We start from the raw sequence: 18,475 nt of genomic DNA on the forward strand, positions 1-18,475 counted from the left end.
CGATTATGCAGGCTTTCAGAGGAAAATTCAAACTTGCTTGTACTTCCAGTAGCTTTAAGCTGCACAGTAGTAAAGCTGGGTCAGGACAGATTGTAGAAGCCTAGCCAAGGCCTTCACACTGGTAGCTTCTCAACAGCTTTGTCACTGCTGGTACCGAAACCAGTGAGCTTGGGTATGCCCTTACGGGCTGGAACAGCAGCTCTGGATTGCAGGGAGGGTATTCTCATGGCAATAATGTGACTTTTAGTTCAGCAAACTGTACATACATGAGGAAAATGGATGTAAGCTAGCCAATGTAATTATTTAAGAATTTGAGATTTCAGCACAACTTATGCCTTGATTTTGTTTGAAAGCAGAAGACTGAGAAGAAGCATCTCTCAGTGCTTTTACTCCTACAAAAGCTAGAAGCATGACAGGAATGACACAACTTTCAAGCATATAATATACAACAAACTGCAACCACAAGTCTGTGCTTGGAAATACAAATAGGAGAAAAATACATTAGCTGAGCCTTTAAAGCGTAAGAAAACAAGAGCATCTTGGAAAAAATACAATGCTAGTTAGAAAAAAAATATATATCTCACAGTTCAAGGAGTCTGGTTCTGTTTGCTATAAATAGAAGGGATTTTTGAATACAGTAATGCATGTTTTGTTATTCAGCTTTAGTCGGTGGTAGCAGAGAGAGAATTAGGACTTCTAATCTTCCGTTGTAACTCTTTTGAAGGGTTTGCCACGAAGGAAGTACTGAACATCTAACTGAACCTCAAGCAGATTATGTCTTACCTACAGTTCTGGAAAATTATATTTCAGTAGGAACCATGAGTTATCCTGACATGTTTTTCTTTCTGGAAAACAACTGCTTCCCAAAGCTCCTGTCTGATAAGAATTAAATCATGGGCCAAAAAAATTCCAAAGGATTATTGGCTACAAACACTTGGTTGGCTGCCCCTCAAAAGGCAAGCATAGACTAAGGTGATTTATTCAGACAGAAATTAATTCTTAGGCCTGTGACCTAAGGATGTGCAGCAGAAACATCGGTCCTTGACTTGCAGTTGATAGTCACAGGATTGCTACAGCTCTTTAGTTGTGACAAGCTCAATATGTCATGATGGTGGTACCTATTGAATGGAAGAGAAAAAGATGGCCTCTAGCCCAAAAGTTCAAGCCAAAACAGTGGTAATCAGAACACTGAGAACATGGGGCAATCATATCAGGGACTGGTAATTCATCTTATGGACTAGATTAAGAATGTCTCTGAAACAGTGTCGTCTTCCCCAGTTTCAATTTGTTAGGTTTTTCTTAAATACATCCCTGACCTATACAAGCAAAATTTGTTGAAAGTCTTTTTAGTTCTCTTTTTCTGTTATTAACCATTCCCTAAATTCAGCATTTTTGTAAAAATATTTCCACACTCCGCAGTGTTTCTCTACAGCTTTCCCAAATTTTCTCTCATTCTGGACATTGAGGTACATTCATCTTCTTTCAATCAATCTTCTTTTAAAGGGGTATCTTCTATTTCCATTTCAGACATGGGATTTTATCCATGCATTACCAATCCCAGTCTTGATCTCTGTAATTTATAATTGAGATCAGTGTTTTACTTCAAAACAATCAGAAAGACTTTTCTTATTTTATACTTTGTTCTAGATATTTTTTTATTTCGAGATAAAGACAGTCAAACAACAGCTTCATAGGGTCAACCAATACATAATATAAAAGTATAAACTAACTTATTTCTGTTCCATATTCTCATATTATTAGCTAGTTGAGCATTGACAGACACTTTAGCCCTGGGGTTTGACCAGCTTTAGCCAAAAGATCAACATTTGCATTGCACACAGTCCATCTCTGCTTGACTCATGAGCCAAACGAAAACCATTAGCTAATTAGAAAAAGGACCCTTAGCTGTTCAGTCAGACTGCTCTTGCACACTTGTAGTTTGGGATCATCCAATAACCTCTATAATTCACGCTGACTAGCCAAAGCCAGCAAACTCTGCTTAGCGCTCCCAAGAGGCAGACCTGCTTGGGTTATAAATACCTGTACCAGACTGCAGGAGTTTTGCAGTGCAGCAGGAGACACTGTCAGCAATGAAAAGCCCTAGCACAGCCCAGAGGGCTACTGCAGTCTGTAAACGTAGTGTGAACTTTAGATTAGGTGCTGCAGCCCAAGATAAGATTTTAGTCAGATACTTACCAGAAAATAATCATAGAATCATAGAATCATTAAGGTTGGAAAAGACCTTTAAGATCATCGAGTCCAACCAGCAACCCAACACCACCATGCCCACTAAACCATGTCCCTAAGTGCCTCATCTACTCGTCTTTTAAATACCTCCAGGGATGGGGACTCAACCACTTCCCTGGGCAGCCTCTTCCAATGTTTCACCACTCTTTCAGTAAAGAAATTTTTCCTCATGTCCAATCTAAACCTCCCCTGGCGCAACCTGAGGACATTTCCTCTCGTCCTATCGCTTGTTACTTGGGAGAAGAGACCAACACCCACCCCACTACAACCTCCTTTCAGGTAGTTGTAGAGCATGATAAGGCCTCCCCTCAGCCTCCTTTTCTCCAGGCTAAACAACCCCAGGTCCCTCAGCCGCTCCTCATAAGACTTCTTCTCCAGACCCCTCACCAGACTCATTGCCCTTCTCTGGACACGCTCCAGCACCTCAACATCCTTCTTGTAGTGAGGGGCCCAAAACTGAACACAGTATTCAAGGTGCGGCCTCACCAGTGCCGAGTACAGGGGCACAATCACTTCCCTCCTCCTGCTGGCCACACTGTTTCTGATACAGGCCAGGATGCCATTGGCCTTCTTGGCCACCTGGGCACACTGCCGGCTCATGTTCAGCCGGCTGTTGACCAACACCCCCAGGTCCTTTTTCGGACAGGCAGCTTTCCAGCCACTCTTCCCCAAGCCTGTAGCGCTGCATGGGGTTGTTGTGGCCAAAGTGCAGAACCTCATACAGTTGGCCTGGGCCCATCGATCCAGCCTGTCCAGGTCCCTCTGCAGAGCCTTCCTACCCTCGAGCAGATCAACACTCCCGCCCAAATTGGTGTCGTCTGCAAACTTACTGAGGGTGCACTCAATCCCCTCGTCCAGATCACTGATAAAGATATTGAACAAGACCGGCCCCAAAACTGAGCCCTGAGGAACACCGCTCGTGACCAGCTGCCAACTGGATTGAACTCCATTCACCACAACTCTCTGGGCCCGGCCGTCCAGCCAGTTTTTGACCCAGCGCAGAGTCCACCTGTCTAAGCCGTGAGCCGCCAGCTTCTCTAGGAGAATGCTGTGGGAGATGGTGTCAAAGGCCTTGCTGAAGTCCAGGTAGACCACATCCACAGCCTTTCCCTCATCCACTAGGCGGGTCACCTGCTCATAGAAGGAGATCAGGTTGGTCAAGCAAGACCTGCCTTTCATGAATCCGTGCTGGCTGGGCCGGATCCCCTGGTTGTCCCGCTCATGCCTTGTGAGTGCCCTCAAGATGAACCGCTCCATAATCTTCCCCGGCACCGAGGTCAGGCTGACAGGCCTGTAGTTCCCCGGATACTCCTTCCGGCCCTTCTTGTAGATGGGCGCCACACTGGCAAGCCTCCAGTCATCCAGGACCTCCCCCATTAACCAAGACTGCTGATAAATGATGGAGAGTGGCTTGGCAAGCTCCTCCGCCAGCTCCCTCAGCACTCTTGGGTGGATCCCATCCAGCCCCATAGACTTGTGAGAGTCCAGGTGGCGTAGCAGGTCGTTGACTGCTTCCTCTTGGATTATGGGGGGTTTATCCTGCTCGCCATCCCTGTCTTCCAGCTCAGGGGGCTGAACATCCTGAGGATAACTAGTCTGCCTGTTAAAGACTGAGGCAAAGAAGGCATTAAGTACCTCAGCCTTTTCCTCATCCTCGGTGACAATGTTCCCCCTCGCATCCAATAAAGGATGGAGATTCTCCTTGGCTCTCTTCTTGTCATTAGTATATTTGTAAAAACTTTTTTTGTTGTCTTTAACGACAGCGGACAGATTGCGTTCTAGCTGGGCTTTTGCCTTTCTCATTTGCTCTCTGCACGACCTAACGAGATCCCTGTACTCTTCTTGAATTGCCTGCCCCTTCTTCCACAAGTGGTAAACTCTCTTTTTTTTCCTGAGTACCAGCAAGCACTCCCTGTTCAGCCAGGCCAGTCATCTTCCCCGCCCGTTCTTCTTACGGCGTATGGGGACAGCCTGCTCCTGCGCCTTTAAGACTTCCTTCTTGAAGATCGTCCAGCCTTCCTGGACCCCTTTGCCCTTCAGGACCGTCTCCCAAGGGACTCTCTCAACCAGCGTCCTGAACAGGCCAAAGTCTGCCCTCCGGAAGTCCATGGTTGCGGTTTTGCTGGCCCCCCTCCTTACTTCACCAAGAATTGAGAATTCTACCATTTCATGGTCGCTAAGCCCAAGACGGCCTCCGACCACCACATCTCCCACCAGTCCTTCTCTGTTAGTAAACAGCAGGTCGAGCGAGGCACCTCCCCTGGTAGGCTCACTTACCAGCTGTGTCAGGAAGTTGTCTTCCACACACTCCAGGAACCTTCTAGACTGCTTCCTCTCTGCCGTGTTGTATTTCCAGCAAACATTCGGGAAGTTGAAGTCCCCCACGAGAACAAGGGCTAGCGATTGAGAGACTTCTGCCAGCCGCTTGTAGAATGCTTCATCCAAGGAGAGAGAGAGAGATATCCAGTATCAATTCTTACTGATAACAATTGTTAGGCTTGCTTTCTTAAATTGACAGAAAGTTATGGAGAAATACTTTTATTTTGATTTAATTTCATATATTCACCAAGTTTAAGCTCTGAAACAATATTCCGTAACACAAATACCGAAGAAAACTAAAATACCAAATTTTGTGATAAACAGATTCACAGTAAAAGTATCTGTCGGGTAGATTAATATTCTGTAATATAGGCAGAACATCAAGCAGAACAATGCTCCTGAGCTTTCATAAGAAAACGCTGCAAAGCTTGTAGTTCACATGGTTTTGGTAAGAAATTCATAAACACTGGCTCTTTTCTGAAGTTGACCTTGTATTTACAACTTTTTCAGAGGACAGTTTGGCATTTTAGCAGAAAATTCAGTTTGCTATCATGTCACAGCAATTTTAATATGTTGTGTTCTGAATTAATACTCACACTTGGTTTGTGATTTATTAAAACAAAAATCTAATTCTTTCCATTATTTGGTTTCTATTTTTACAACTATTACTATATGTTACATAGGTCATTTTAAGAGTCTGTAAAAAATTAATTTTTCTGGAGAATTTGAAATTAAAACAAATAAATTGCTTCCAAGAAATGTGTTTTTTGGAAGTTGTATTGTTTTCCCTTTTAAAAAGAAATTACTGTAATAATTTCTTCAGAGAGTTTTAGGAACTATGTGAAAAGGATTCAACTGATAGCATGTGGCAAAGAAAAAGCTGCTCTGTATGTTAAGTTGCACCTCATCCAAGCCACTACAGGCCAGAGGTAAGGCAGCAAAATACCTCTAAGAATGAACACAGGTTTAGAGCAAAAAATCCTCAAACGCCTTGCTGCTTTTCGCATTTCAACAATCCAGCTCTTTTTTGGGCACTGTTAAACATGCAAGTCTTCACCCAGGCCCCCATCCCAGACCTTCCATCCTATGAAAGCAAATATCAACAGTCACTAGCACCTAATATGTCATTTCATCTGCGTTGTCTTCTGGAGGAAAGGAAAGATGAACTTACATTTGCTCCTGCGACATCTGGTGTAATCACTGTCTCGCACCCCACGCCTCACATGACAGCAGCAGACACCGAGGACTGCGTGGTGTGAAGTAGAGTCACAACCACCTTCAGAGAGCACAGAAAAGGGAGTTATTGAGGAAGCCATCAGAGCAAGGTAGCACGCGACCAGGCAGGGTGTTTATGGTGGCACTGCACAAGGAGGAAAGGCATTCGGGAGGCCTCTGCAGTTGTTGATCAGGCAGGTGTTGCTGAAGAACCAGGCAGCACGACAAGGGTTGTGAGCAAATATAAAAATGTCTAGCCATAAAAAAGCAAAGCTAGGCATCCTGTCAATTTCTCAGGAAAAAAAAATATGGTGATGACTTCTTTTTTCTAAGACGGATTGTGCAGTTTATGTTACCAAAGTGTTTGGTATAACCCGGTGAGCATTCAATACCATTTTCAAATCAAACATGAAAAATAATTTAGTAATAACCAGGACAAACAGAAGAAAGAAGGTAGCACATGAAAAGACAGTGTTCTGACACATTTAGAAACAAACTAAAATTAAAAAAAAGAGACATTACAGAAATAGGTTACTGGATTACAGCAAAACACCCCTGCATTTACAGAGGGGAGTTCTGGGGAAAAAACACCCTTTCCTCAGAAGTACTGAGTGTTTGCTTAATAATCATCCAAATGATGACTTAACATTGTCCTGAACAGAAAAGTGCCAGTTTCTGTAAAAACCGAATGGCAGGCACAAGAAATGGAAATTATTAGAGAATAACAAACAGTGAGAAAAGACAGAGAGCTTTACTAGTTTCATCCTTGATGAAAGCACGAATTTAAATGATACCTCACATATGGCTATTCTTTCAAGACCTCATCCTCTGGAAGGAATCCAAGAGGAAATGTGTTGCCTTAAACAGAAGGGATAGATACAATGGAAGCTCTCTCTGAGTAACATTTTGAAAAGGGTAGGCAAAAAAAGATTCTTAATATAACTGTTGATGGTATTGCTGTTATAACAGACAAGCAAAGAGGAAGAGTTCAATGCTTATTACACGCACAAATTTCACAATCTGACCCACCAAAAGATAATTTGTTTTAAATACTAAATTCTCAACCTAATGACATGATACACACAATGAAGAAAATGAAGAATTTTCTCACTTTGAAAGCCAAGAAAGACTCAGGCAATTTAAACCTGTGATAAATAAATCAGATGGTTGGAGAGAAAATATTTCTTTCCCTATTTGACAGCTAAGCCACAGCAAAAAATTGGACTGATACACAAACTGCCTTGGTGCAATCACACAGGCTTTGCCTGAAAAAAAGAAGACAAAGATATGCTCAGCTGAATCATGAAAAGTAGCTGGGCAAGCTCACAGTCATGACTGACATGCTATGGTTACGAACGCTGGGACAGCCATGACATTTCAAAGGCATATGTTTCAAAACTGATGGATTCCCTAGGGTCTGGTTTCTGTTTATGGCCATAATAATTTGGTCCTCTGCAGTGCTGCTTAATACTATACCTACGCTACTGCTGCAGTCATCGCTTCTGCATTTGTTGCCTGCCAAAAGCAGTGATGCTCTGTTTGACGCTCTAATAAGCCTTGCCAAGAAATGTCCGTTGCAGAACTATTTGCCCCTGGCTACAGGGGTCCAGACAACAAACCAGGGTAGCGAGGTTTTAATAATATCATCATCATCATCAACCACTGTATGAGTTTCCTGAGCTCAAACCAGAAGCTCTGCTAGCACAATCCCAGCTGGGCTGGTGAGGCTTCTACCCAGAGAGTATGGGGGAAGCTTTTATATAGAGTACAACGGCAGCTTCCCCCTTCATTGCAGGTGGTCCGGTTCCCACTAAAAGCAAGCCTGTTTTCCATCTTAACCCACCTTGATCCAGCTGCTGGTACTGCTGCTGCAAGTGGATTTCTCTGGGATTCTTAGCAACAACTCAGATCAAAACTAAACACCAGGAGCACAGAAAGTTTCTGGGAAATCTTTAGCAGTCTCCTTTCTACACAATAGGGCGTCATGCATGGTGCTGTAGTTTCTTTGAACTTCTCTAGCTTTTGTTCATTTTTTCCTCAGGATCCCCAAGAAGAAAAATTAAGGCCTCCTAACTGCATTCCACCTTTCGAAGTTCTTCATCGATGTTAACCAACAAGTCCTCCCAGATCCCTAACATTCTCCTCATTCTGGATTTCTAATCATAAAATAAATAACTGCATTAGATGTATTTTTCCTGTTGCAAGACAGGGGTTCTTGCAGCCTGTATTTTGTGTACTTTCTGTAATAATCCACTCCAAAGCCAGAAATTGTGCCATATAGCTGAACCGGACTGGAGCTACAGATTCAAAACATCTTTTTTGCTGTGTACTTGTTACAGAAGATAGTGACAGTACATGAAACAAGGAATTATGTAAACAAAAATTCATAAATGGATACTGAAGTAAGAGCTTTAAAATCTCAATGATTTTAAAGAAATTTAATATCCCTTTTGTTGAACAGACTGAGAGTCTTGTGCGTTTACAAGAACTTGCCAGATACAGGGAACAGTTTCAACAGACATTATATCATTTACCATTGCTTCAAATTTGCACAGTATTCTGGTGAATCTCAAAATGCTGACACGGTTGCATTTTAAAAATACACACAATCAGCAGACAGAAAACATCCTCAGAAAAACAGCTACAGGAATAGCCTCATGTTTGTAGCCTCTGTAAGACTGCAGAAGCTATAAGCTCTTCTAAGAGAAATAAAACTACTATGATCAATTTGTTATGAGCTGTCATAGAATGACATGACATGTAAATGAAAACAAAGTTGCTAAGCATTTTCATATTTCTCTTTCAAAACAAACAGACACAGAAAAACCACAAATAAGAAAAAACACATTTCAAGTTAATTTCAGGTGCTATAGTAACGAAATATTATTTTCTCTCTTTTCCTTGATGACAGCACAAATATCACAAACATTAAAGAGCTAATATTGATAAAATATATAAAATATATAAAATATATATAAAATAGCAAAGATTTTGTCATACAAAAGAGAGCTGTCTACGTTGCTACTTGGTACTCTCAGTAACAATGTCAATATTTTTGAAGTAGTTCATCATGCATAGGTGAATATGGTGGCTTTGGCACTATATCTGACTTTCTAGAAGAGAAATCAAGTTCTGTGATATGGCTTTGTTGGGCTATTAAGGCATAAATGGAATAAAGCCCAAGCAGTACATTACATTTTTAAGCAGGAAGCCTTTCACAGTGAACCTTTAAAAGTTAACAAATGTTATGAAATGGTCGTGAAATCTGTTACTCTCATAAAAAATGGTAACCCATCACAGTTTTGTTAAATTTTTTTCCAGGGTTGAATACTGCATCCAAAAAATTGTTCCTGCATGCAGAAGACTGACAGTTAAGCTGTAAAAAATGTCTTAAGAGGAATTCTTAGGAAAGAGTTTATTAGATTTCTGAGGGATTTAAATTGCATGCTACTCGTCTAGGAGAAGAGTGGTGGGACTCCAAATGCCTATGCCTTTTTCTTACAAGCTTACCAAGCATCTTAGTGAACTGAAACTGCAGAAACATGATCAAAACCAACATACCTCAACACCTGCTAGTTATGTTATCTGATTTTGTAGAAAGCTGAAGCTTCAAAATCAAGTCAGGATTTTGAAGAACGACTTCAACTTCTTCCCACTTGCAAAGTCTGCTCTGAAGAGTATGATGAAATTGACTTGAGCTCTTTGTCTAGCACTGGAGAACTGACTTCCAAGATCCTTTTCCAAGACTGCAAAAACACGCCCTTAGCTGACTCTTTTCAACAAACCTTTTGAACATGAAATGAACTTCAACAGATCAGTTGCCAGTTAGAACTTGGTGGCTTAGAGGGTGAGCCATTTCTTAAAGCTCACAAAGAACAAAGTCTTGGTTTTTTGAAAAATCTCAACATTGTCATAATCTTCTATCATGAAGATTGACACAATATTGACTTCTCTGTTTTTACCTAGGACTGTGACCAGTCACATGGAACCCCTGAGTGAAAGCTGTATTAAAAAAATATTAATATCTCTGAAATTTTTCCCTCTCCTCTGAAATTCCTGTAGCATTGATACAATATAATATTTGCATTCCTCGTTTAGCTATTTACATTAGGCACCTGGCCGCAGGGTTATCTTTAGGCATAGGCAAAGTACCCTGCAGCTGAGGGAAGGCTTTGGAGGTGCAAAATGATGGTGTTATGCAGCACAGAAACACTGATGGAGTTAGACCACTCAGAGCAAGAACAAGAACAACCTTCTACAGACACAATGTGTTTTATAGTGACCCTCAAGCTGGATTTCACATGACTCTCTCTTCCTTTCTCTGCTCCTCCATGCTCTCACACTTACATTTAACAGAGGTGACGTGGAGAACTGTGCAGAGAGAGATCCTACTGTAGCCACTGACTCCTCTGCCAGCAGACAGATATTCAGGTTGCTGACAGTAACCATTTTATTTGTTTAAAGACCTTCTCCTCTCTCAATTTGCATAACACAATCGAAAGGGGCATTTCTTTCTTTAAATACTTCCAAAATTAGAAAGTACAGATGTATGCAAAAGTGTTTCACCTTTTTACAAGTGCAACCATTCAAATCTTGTCTCTATTATCACCAGAGACATTATTACTAATATTAAATAACCAACTGAAATACTGAACAATTAATAAAAGCAAAAGCTTGTCAATCTGTTCTCTAGGGTGTGGTAAGTGAGTTGGCAGAACCATAATACTACTACAGGAAAGTTGTCCACCCATATCAGCCTCCCAGAACAAAAACACAGTGTGAAAGAATCATTAATTTATTTTCCCCTCCTCAGACGTGGCTTATCTGATTATGATGCTACAGCAAAGAGCATCTAGTGGCCTGAGAAAAGTAAGCAAGGCCTGGATTTTAGTTAGGCATCACATCGTGAAAAAAAGGTTTGGATACAAAAAAGTATCCTGAAGCATATATTGTAAATTAGAAAAACCCTACAAAGTAGCTAGCTATTGATGCAAAAACTAGACAAACTACTCAACATGTTATTCAAATAAGAAACTGTTCGTTTATGAAGACAGCAATAGAAGGCTACTTAACAGTAACCACTTATTCTGACACTGCCAAATAGTAAATAAGTCAATGCAGAGAATCTTATACATAGTCCACACAACATAAAATCAAGTTGAATTTCAGCATAAGATCATGTCATCAAGTTGAATCTAAAGACAGAGCAATTAATGATCCTAAAAAGACTAAGCAACTCCTTTACCCTGTCATAAAACTCCAACCAGTCTGATAAAGAGATTTTTATTGCTAAGGAAACATGACTTTTTTCTGAGTACTGTACAATGTTTCCTTAGTCCCTGAAATGCTTCCAGGTGACATTAGGAAACATCACTATGACCTTGAAAATGTTTTGTCTGACAAACTATCATCAAACATTTTTGATGAAAGAAATGTACTAGGGAGACAATGAGCAAGAAAAGACAAGTAATCACAAGAGCAAAACAGAAATCAAAATGAGCCATGGGATATTCTTTTCTAGCTACAGTTTGTCCAGGAATTTCCAAAGGAATGCTTCAGCATCATCCCTGCTTTACAGCTAGTGAAGAATAGCCCGCTGTTCAGTTATTTTTATAACAGCACAACACTTCCCCCTGCTGGTATTCCTGCTTCCTCTGCAAGCAGCTTCAGCTGCAGACTTCTCACAAGTCACTTGTACCCAGCAGTCTTCATGGTCATCATGCCAGGTTATTAATCACAATCACATGAAAGCTGTTGCAAGTCAAGTTTTAAAATAAATATCCACTAGTATTACAAAGCTTAGCAAGCTGTATTACTACGTCCCACTTGTAAGCAAAGGGAGGCTTTAGCTGGCTGAGGTACAGGCTGCAGGGGTTGGGTTGTCCTGAAATGAGTTTTACATTTCTCCCCTCACTCCATTTTGCCAGCTGAAGGATCACGAAGCAAACCCCAGTGTTGCTCATCTCCTCGCCTGAGGTATGGGAGACCCTGGCTACAACACGCTGTTATTTGGGTAATGGAAAGAAAGAGAAGGACTTACATACATACAATCATCTGAAAAGCAGCCCCCTTTGCCTCCAGAGCTTCAGGAAACAGCGGAGCTTCTGCACTGCTACCTGCCCTGCCCCCCAAATGAACCAGGAGTCCCATCACAGTGGGGTCACTGGGGAAGCAATGGCCCCCTTTCCCATGCTGTCCAGCCTTTCCCACACTACTGCATCTGGGCTGCCTTGGGCTAACGTATCCCTCCCTTTTCTCTCAGGAGACAGCCCAAAAGGTGCCTTCTTAGCATCCTCCTCTTCCCCAGCCACTGTGTGCACCTCACCGACTATCTGGATGCTGTGCAGAGCCAGTGCTGCTGCTCCCTCTTTGCAAGGCAGCAAGTGATTCTTGCTTTTTCCTTTCCCTGTGAGGTGATCCCATCCCTTCAGCTGGCTTGTCTCCTGGCCCCTGACTTTAGCTCATGGCTTTGGCTGAAAATTTGATAAACCCCTGGGGCTCCAGCTGAATGGCCTTCTCCGGTCCACTGCAGGGAACCTCGGGAGAAAGAAGTCCCAATGGCAGGGAAGGAAAGAGTTATGCACAAGTGTCCTCTTTACCATGACAGTCACTGGGGCTACAAGGACAAACAGCACACTTTCCAGTCACGAGTCAGGAAAGAAAGGGAGGAAAAAAAGCAAGTCAAGCAACTACTTACCAGGAAGAGTATTTTGAGCTCTGGTGCCTTGTAGGGTATTTCCTGAGGGACAGCTAGAACCCTTTGGGGCCATCACAAGGGAGTTCAAGGAAGTAAGGGGATATCTGGAGACATGACAAGTGCATTTCTCCACAGCAATCAGAGCATAAGGGAGAGAAAACTTTCTGGTCCAGTCAGATAAATTTGGTAGGCTGAGATTTGTGGTGCATTTCAAGAGCAAATTGCATAGCCACATGGCAACCACAGATACAGACCCATGAGGACATTAAAAGAGATACCAAACTTCTACAATTTTTCCCACTATAGCAGCCAAAAAGAGATGACGAGGCAGAGTTCACTAACAAACAGATATTCATGTGGCATCTGCACTGCTTCTGCAACTTATTAATGAAAAAACAGCATGATCCATGAAATAAATTGATAGAAGAGTTTATGCCTTTGGTTCAATGTCTCCTATGAGTGGATCACAGAACAGCTGCACAGGTATGTACCAAGTGCTTTCTCTGGATTTCAAGATCACATGTTCAGGAAGGCTCCTTTTCAAGTTTGTTGGGAGCTCAGCAGAACTTCTGTACACCTGTGAAACACCTGTGAAACCCCACATGAGCGTAACACTGTTGAAGATGCAGAGTTCTCTTCCACTAGAGACACTTAGGTCCTCTAAAATAATTTTCAAGTTACTGAATTTCTGGGAAGGGATGGGATTTGAGAGAAAATGGCTCCACATGATTTATGAGCAGCATGTTGCCCAGGCCTTCTCAAAGTCAGCACCCAGCAGCACTGACTGTATCTATGCCTAACTGATAACCAGCTGATACTTTACAAATCTACGTACATGAATCCTGATTTAGAGTCTGACAGAGGAATTGCCTTGATAAGATGGGCATACACCTCCAGCTGTCCCAAACACAGGCAATGTATTATGCAGGACCTTGGGGTCCTGTTTACAGTTCGTAGCTCAAGGGGAGAACAAGTGCTAAGTGAGCTGATGTTGATCCCACTATCTACAGGGGCAGAGCCATAATGGAAGCCATACAATGGATTAAAGACAGTGAAGATATTATTCAGACGGTCAAAGTCTAATTGCAAGGGAAGAGACTGAACACCTCTCCCGTGGAAAAGTTGAGGGATTTCTTAGCAAGAAAGACAGAGAGCACAGGTTGCTGATTTGTACAGTACTGGGAGTCTCACTTGGTTTTCATTTGCTGCAGTGAAGAAAATGGCACTGAGCTATGTGCAGGGATAGTGGCACTGAGCCACACAAGTCTACCACTGATTCATTTAAAACAGGGACAGCCACATCAGTTGCCAAGGCACGGTTTTGTCAGAAGCGGATACATCTATTAATCAATGTACCCATCAGACCTCTGTTACTCTCACACTCTATATGGGCAACTGCAGCCGAGACTACCATATTCCTCTGTTTCACAGGTCAAATAGGGCTTGTTAACAGTATGCATTTGACTCATGGCTTTCACCCAGATCATTCTGCTCTCCTTCTCCCTTGTCTTCAAGGATGTAGATGCATTGATATTTTCTCCAGCAGCAAGATTAGCTTGAGGTACCAACCCTCTTTTGTTTAGTGAAGTTTAATCCCACTGCAATACCAGAGTTTATGTCCTCCTCAGATATGCCAGGTCAAGAGGTTTGTTAAGGTGCTTGATAAAATGGACCTTTGAAATAACTGGTTAAAATCAAAGCCTTTTTTTTTTTAATCAAAAGGGATACAGGAACATGGAAGAATAATGAAATAGAGACATGAGGTTCTCTGGCTTATCCTCTCACCCAAATTCAGTGTAGAAAAAGCCCTCTGAGCCTGGTAAGATTTTAAGATGCATTACTATGTGTCTGCATGGACTAATGTCCACACTCTATTTGGTCGTCTTCCCAAAAAGAAGCCCAGTGGGCAGTCACAGCACGCACTTTAGCAGGAAGAAATCAAGTTTCCAATTGTCTCCCATGAAAATGCTTTGATTTTCAGAATTTTTCTGCCACCACATAACTCTGCCAATTCATATCACATGATCCTTCATACTTACAGGTCATGTGTTTTAAGACTTCAGATAATGAACAACACATAGCCTCGTCATGTCTTGGGAAGCCAACATTCTCAAAGTCTACTACTGTCAGAGACATCAGTCATTACTTTCCATGCATGAGCCAAAATAATTTGTGTTTTTTCACACTGCCTGCTGCTGACTTGCTGAAAAACTGATTAGTGGCCATTTTCAGCATGGGGTAATCCACTTTTAGATGAAAAATCTGTTTTAATATAGCCTTCTGGAAACAGAAATTATGTGGAACCTTGGCCAGCTGCCGGACATCCACCCAGCCACTCTCTCACTCCCGCTCCTTAATATGACAGGAGGAGAAAATAAGATTAAAAAGCTGGTGGGTCAAGATAAACACAGGGACATCACGTACCAATTACCATCACAGGCAAAACAGACTAGACTTGGGGAAATTAATTTATCACCAATTAAAATAGAGTTGGATAGTGAGAAATAAACACAAAAACACCACCTTCCTCTTACGCCCCTTTTTTGCCCAGGCTCAACTTCACTTCATTACCAACTCCTTTACCAAACGGCACAGGGGGATGGGGAACAGGGGTCTGCAGTCAGTCTGTAACAGCTCCTCTCTGCCACTCCTTCCTCCTCACACTCTTCCCCTGCTCCAGCGTGGGTCTTCTCCACAGACTGCAGTCCTTCAGGACTAAATCTGCTCCAGCGTGGGTTCTCCATGGGCTGCAGTGTGGATACCTGTTCCAACACAGTCTCCATGTTCACAGAAGAAAGGGAAATACCTGTTCTACTGTGGTCCTCTCCAGGGGCTGCAAGGGAATCTCTGTGGGGATGCCTGGAGACCTTCCTCACTCTCCTACCACTGCCCCCTCAGGGCTCACAGGGATGTTTCTCACACTTTTTCCCTCGCCCTTCACTGCCAGACAGTGTTTTGCCCTTTCTTAGTTGGGCTTTCCCCGAGGCACCCACCCATGGTTGAGGGGCTAAGCTGTGCCCTGCAGTGGGCCTGGCGTGGGGCAGTGTCTGGCCTCTCCTCACAGAGGCCACCCCGTGCCTCCCTGATGCCAGCACCTTGCCATGTACACCCAATACAAACAAGTAGCTTATGCTAGCAGTAACTGCAGTTGGGAAAAGTTGTCTGCACATCACTGTAACGCAGAAAAAAGCACCTAGATCATGCAGTGCCAAATCATTGCTTGCACACAATATGCGGATTATGAAGATGTAAATAATCTTTTCAAAATGCAAAATACTTGTGTGAAATTATTCTACAACACCAATGATGAGCACAGGTATACCTGTGAAAAACACTGCCACTGCACAGCTTGCCACGACAAGCAGACGGTGAGACACAGCAAGCACCAGAATCTACAGCACTGTTATGAAGTAGCTGACATACCACCTGGGCTGGGGAGGTTAAATGTAGTGCTTCTGCTGCAAAGGATGTATCAACCACATGCAAGTGACAAGAAACCTTAAGCTGCTACTAGAGGTCTGTCAGAGGATCTGTTAGATGCTATGCCATTTATTGGATAATGTTTGAAGATGCCCTGGTTTTCAACAAACATTCTACATCTCTGCAGTTTCATGAGTGCCCAAGGCACAACTCTAAGAAGGAGGATGGCAGTTACACTGTTCATCCTTTCTCAGTGCATCTGTCACTTAAACTAGAGTCATTACGGCACTATACATATGGAACTGGGATTGGAAGCAAAATAACTTGACAGGTTATAATGAAAGCATTGCGAGAGTGGGTCTCCCACGGGCATATATGGCTCACAAGCTCCCCTTCCCTTGACTCCCATGCAGCACGCTCTGGGATGGAAAAGCTGTGCCATCTTGTGCCAGTTACACATAGTTTTCTTTAGGAAGTTTTTCACTGATGTAATCTGCAACAGACCATACCAAGCCAGCTCAGGCTTAAACCCCTTGAATCATCGTCCTGGATAAAAAAATGGGCTCTTTACAGGTGACAACCTGGAAGGCCTGTGCTTTCATGTGTCAGCCAAAAGCCGTATGTAAGATACTTACCTTTGACTAGTGGAGTACTGTACCACACAGGATAGCTGCTCAAAGGGCAACAGCCTCCCCCTCAGGCCAGAATCTGTTCCTGCTCCTAATTCTGTCAGCTTCCTGCTCTTACCTTGCCTCAGAGAGTTCTCAGCTTTCTGCTGGGTCTGATGCACAAACCAAACCAAAACCACCCTGCGAAGAGCTGGAAAAATTCCTGACCTGCACTGTGGCCTCAAGCCCCAACAATACCACGCCAGTTTCCAACATCAGGGGCCAATGCAGCAACTGTTCCTTGCAGCGTTCCCAGAATGGGGAAAAGGGAGATCTCCACTCCATGTTCAACCTCCCAGGCCCTTCACTCCAACATGCTCTCTGACACCGACATCTTGTGACCAACTGTGCATATGACAACACTCCTGCTCTGATGGAGAAGGGACCCTCATTTCAAGGGGATGCCCATTCCATGTTATATCCCCGTTTTTTTCCATGGGATCAGTCGATCTCTTCACAGGTCAGATGGATCAGTCAGAGCTAAATGAAGACTAGAGACAAATCCATGCAGGTGCTGAGGTGTAAACAGACAATGCTGGGAAATCTGCATTTCCATCAGCCTCACTAACCCCAAACACAATCCCAAAATGAAGCCAGTGCTTCCAGTGACTGCGCAGCACCATGAGCACAATCTCTCCTCCACACGGGTCCCTCACCAGCACCTTTGCTGAGAGGAATGCAGTTCCTATTCCTCTCTACTGCTTATTTAAGATGCATCCTTCAATACTTACCTCTCAAACCCTTTTCTGCTCCCTGTTTGGGCAGCACCTATCAGGCAGGTCCTGCCCTAGCCTAGGGTCCTTTGTGGCAGGTCACAGTGGAAATAACAGAGTTTTCTCTGGCTACAAAGAAGTGTTTCAACTTTCCAGGCTGGACTCAGGCCACGTGAGACCAACTAGGAAACTTTTTCCTTTCTACATGAAATTATTTCATCCTCTCTTGCTTCTTCAGATGGAAAGATGTGCCCAAACACTGCAGCACCTCTAACCTTTGGAAAAGTTACAACATCCTCTGCAAGGTAATTACTATTTTTTTCCAGTTTACCAACATAAAACAACTATTCTCATCTTGTTAGGTCTACCATTATCAGGATACTACTATCCAGTTCTGTACTTTCACAGTACCGTTCTCTTAAACCACCATTGTGCTATATGCACCCATAAATCTGCTATAGTTTTTTCTAATGAGATCCCCATATGCTAAAAAGCATTAGAGCCAGCAATGCACTGAACTTCACCAAGTTTAACTGTCCCTTACAGGAGGCAGGACAAACATTTAGTCATCTGTACAAAAGGTGAAAAACAATTTGTGAAAAAGTAAGTAATTCTAGCAGTAGTCATCATCAAGGTTCTATTACATCCATTCTGTTACATCCAAGCTGTCAACACATTGTAGTGTTGACACTGATAAGACTGCTTTTGCACACTGAAAGCGCTAGAATGTGACCTTGCTGAAAGGTTCCAAAGTTTATTCCATATTCATTTACCATTAAACTCCATGAAAGCGATCCATATGTATATATTTCAGCTGAAAAAAAAAATCTTGTGAACTACAGTTTAGATATAAATTACACTTACAGAGTTGTATTGGATTTGTGGTCATCCAAATTTAGGATCCTTGTAACTTCACGGACACCTGAAGTAATCTCTTCTGATCCATTACCCATTGCTTCTTATGGTATAGAACTCTGAAAAAAATATGGTAAGGGACAGCATTTAGGCCACTTATCTCAATGAGTACATATTTTCACACATGTTCTCTGCTATTCTTGGCACCAACTAACAAATCACTGAAATGCCACATCTATACCAATAAATCAGACATGTCTGGGATATTCCTAGGCACCCAGGCCAACCAACAGGGAAGTGCTTGCATCTATGCTAATAAATTCTCTCATTCTCCAAGCAGG

The 18,475-nt window shown here is 42.7% G+C and overlaps 1 protein-coding gene across 2 annotated transcripts in view; it reads right to left on the reverse strand.

Annotated features, from left to right (window-relative positions):
- LOC143156778 (uncharacterized) overlaps positions 1-18,475 on the reverse strand; it is a 41,691-nt gene that overhangs the window by 18,363 nt on the left and 4,853 nt on the right. The window contains exons 2-5 of one of the 2 annotated variants that reach the window (XM_076330737.1): positions 18,144-18,253; positions 5,738-5,842; positions 4,525-4,682; positions 1,070-1,118 (exon numbers count right to left, since the gene is read on the reverse strand). In XM_076330737.1, the coding sequence (XP_076186852.1) occupies positions 1,104-1,118; positions 4,525-4,682; positions 5,738-5,842; positions 18,144-18,168 (303 nt within the window). In that variant the 5' untranslated portion in view covers positions 18,169-18,253 and the 3' untranslated portion in view covers positions 1,070-1,103. Of the gene's footprint in view, positions 1-1,069; positions 1,119-4,524; positions 4,683-5,737; positions 5,843-18,143; positions 18,254-18,475 lie in introns of those variants that run through there. The other variant, XM_076330736.1, reaches the window with a different exon arrangement.

This window comes from Aptenodytes patagonicus, chromosome 2 (genome assembly GCF_965638725.1).
Source record: "Aptenodytes patagonicus chromosome 2, bAptPat1.pri.cur, whole genome shotgun sequence".
In the NCBI taxonomy this organism is placed as follows: Eukaryota; Metazoa; Chordata; class Aves; order Sphenisciformes; family Spheniscidae; genus Aptenodytes; species Aptenodytes patagonicus.